Source organism: Castanea sativa, chromosome 5 (genome assembly GCF_040712315.1).
Source record: "Castanea sativa cultivar Marrone di Chiusa Pesio chromosome 5, ASM4071231v1".
Taxonomy (NCBI): domain Eukaryota; kingdom Viridiplantae; phylum Streptophyta; class Magnoliopsida; order Fagales; family Fagaceae; genus Castanea; species Castanea sativa.
The window spans coordinates 66,756,505-66,759,297 of NC_134017.1; the positions used below are offsets into that span (position 1 = coordinate 66,756,505).

The window sequence follows — 2,793 nt, forward strand, 5'->3', positions numbered from 1 at the left end:
GCCAATAAAGCCTCAACCGTTACAAGACCAGCTGGACGAACCAACGGGAAGGCATTAACGCCCATTACTCCCCTAAAGACGTTACAAGAAGAATCATTAATACCCCAACAAGTATAATCCCCAAGGGTATATAAAAGCCCTCACAACACCAAAACAAGGTACAGAAACAACATTACAACCTGAATCATTTTTATTGATATTTCGATTATTATCTTCTTCGATACTGACTTTATCATCGGAGGCGTTGTGGCAGGCACCACACCGGTGACCACTTGAGTAAGTTCTTGCTCCCGCAGGGTCGTCAGAGTACTTCCAGGAGCCATCTGGACGAATCCCGAAATGACGAGATATCGCTTCATCGGTTTGGCGCCGTGCGTGGGAACGACTTTCTCGTACAACAAGAACGTGGTTCCTACCGGCTCCGGATGGAATCTAACCGGACTCGGCGGCCTTGGCGCGGCAAGTCCGAAATCTCGCAGCCACCGTCGAAGAACTTACCGAGACGATTTAATCAAGAGATGAGACGGAGGTTACGGCAAAGAAGAGAACCGGTCAAGAGCTGTCCAAGAGGACGAAGGGGATAGCCATGGAAGAAGTGACCGACGGAGAACGGTAACCCCAGAGGAGCAGCATTTTGACATCCTCCAAGAGATGAGGAAGGAGATGGATGAATTAAGAAATGCCATCAAAGAAAAGACCGATCGAAGCCTGGATAAAATGGTCAGAGTGACGGACTCCCCTTTTACCATGGCAGTCCTAGAACGACCAGTACCAGCGAAATTTCGACTACCTCAGCTTGAGCCTTTTGACGGGCTCAAAGATCCCCAAGATCACCTTAACACCTTCAAGACGACCTTAGGCCTTCAACAGCCCCCTGATGAGATCATGTGTCGTTCATTCCCCACTACGCTGAAGGGAGCTGGACGAGAGTGGTTCACAAGATTGCCCACTTCGTCCATCGACAACTTTGAGCAGTTAAGTAATGCTTTCCTACGCCATTTTGTCGGGGGACAACGCCCTAAGAGACCAGCAGATCACCTACTTACTATTAAGCAAGGAGAAAGGGAGACCTTGCGGTCGTACATGAAACGCTTCACTCGAGAGACCCTTGAGGTGGACGACGCGGACGATAAGGTCCAGCTGACAACATTTAAAGCGGGGCTTAAGTCCAGGGAGTTCGTTGTCTCGTTGGCAAAAAATCCACCCCGGACAATGGCGGAGATGCTATTGAAAGCTCAAAAGTACATGAATGCTGAGGACGCGCTGGCGGCTATCGTAGACGAGGAAAAGCCAAAGAGGGATGGAAGGAAGGAAGACGAACGCAGGGGACAGAAGAGGGAGCGCCCAAGCCGACGAGGAGGTGACATTGACAGACGAAAAGATGAGAAAGCTCCACGACCGGTAAAATTCACACCCTTAATTATGCCTGTTGACAAAATTTTGACACAGATCCAGGACCAACACCACCTAAAATGGCCGAGGCCCTTACACTCCTCACCAAGTGTGCGGGACAAAAGCAAATACTGCCAATTCCACAAGGATCACGGCCATTACACAGAAGATTGCCGGGATCTGAAAGGACAGATAGAAGAATTGATACGGAAAGGAAAACTTCAGAAGTACGTAAAGAAGGCGGACTCCAGCAGATTCAGGAAGGGCGACACGAGCCAACAAGAGCCCTCGTCCAAGAACGAGAGTCGTCAATCTCAACCACAAGAAGTAATCGGGGAGATAAGCACAATAGCAGGAGGACCTATCATGGGAGGATCATACAAGTCCCTCAAGAAAGCATGCTAGAGACAAGTAAACAGAGTCCATATGGAACCCCTATTGAAACAAAGACGGACGAACCAAGATATATTCTTCAGTGAAGAGGACGCAAGGGGAGTCAGGCAGCCCCATAACAACCCTCTAGTGATAGCACTCACAATCGAAGGGTTCAACACTAAAAGGATCCTCGTCGACAACGGTAGCTCTGCAGACATCATGTACCTATCGGCCTTCCAACAGTTGAAACTAGGTCCTGGTAGATTGCGCCCATTTGAGTCCCCCTTCGTCAGCTTTAGCGGTGACAGGGTATACCCCAAGGGCATTGTGACACTAAAAGTCACAATAGGCGCCTACCGAAGCGACAGACCCGTCATCTGGACTTCCCGGTTGTGGGCCCCTCTTCATACAATGTGATCATTGGGAGACCCACGCTCAAGCGGTGGAAGGCAGCAACGTCCACCTACGCCTAAAGATAAAATTCCCAACCGAAGACGAGTCGGTGAGGTAAAAGGAGACCAAGTTTTGGCCGAGAATGCTACCGGGCCGTGTGTGGTCACAGGAGAAAACCACACATGGACGATTGAGAGAGAAAAAGAAAACAACATGGAAGCCACGGAAAGCTGTGGAACTCGTTGAGGGGAAAACTCAAAGGTGACGAGGATAGGTACAACCATAAGCCCCGAGATGAGGAATGAACTCGTCCGTTTCCTTAAAGGAAATTTGGACGTATTTGCATGGAGTCACGAAAATATGCCGGGTATACCATGCCAGGTAATCCAGCACGAGTTGAAGAGCATCCAGAAAAAACCCGTCCAGCAGAAACGACGAGTCTTTGCCCCCGAACGAAACCAAGCAATCACGGAAGAAGTTAACAGATTGTTGCAGGCAGACTTCATCCGAGAAGTCTACTATCCCGAATGGCTGGCCAACGTCGTGCTGGTGAAGAAAGCAAATGGAAAGTGGCGAATGTGTGTGGACTTCACGGACCTGAACAAGGCCTGCCCGAAGGATAGTTTTCCCCTG

General features: G+C 49.6%; 1 protein-coding gene across 1 annotated transcript; it reads left to right on the plus strand.

The window, feature by feature from the left end:
• The first annotated feature begins 885 nt into the window (after positions 1–885).
• On the plus strand, positions 886–1,797 carry LOC142635645 (uncharacterized). Its single transcript, XM_075809777.1, has 2 exons — positions 886–1,401; positions 1,450–1,797. The coding sequence occupies exons 1-2, from the start codon at positions 886–888 to the stop codon at positions 1,795–1,797; spliced, it is 864 nt and encodes a 287-aa protein (XP_075665892.1).
• Positions 1,798–2,793: the final 996 nt, after the last annotated feature.

Coding starts and splice junctions, on each gene's coding strand:
- LOC142635645 (XM_075809777.1), top strand. CDS start 886: ATGTGTCGTTCATTCCCCACTACGCTGAAGGGAGCTGGACGAGAGTGG. Junction 1,402..1,449: donor ATGAGAAAGCTCCACGACCG/GTAAAATTCACA, acceptor ATTTTGACACAG/ATCCAGGACCAACACCACCT.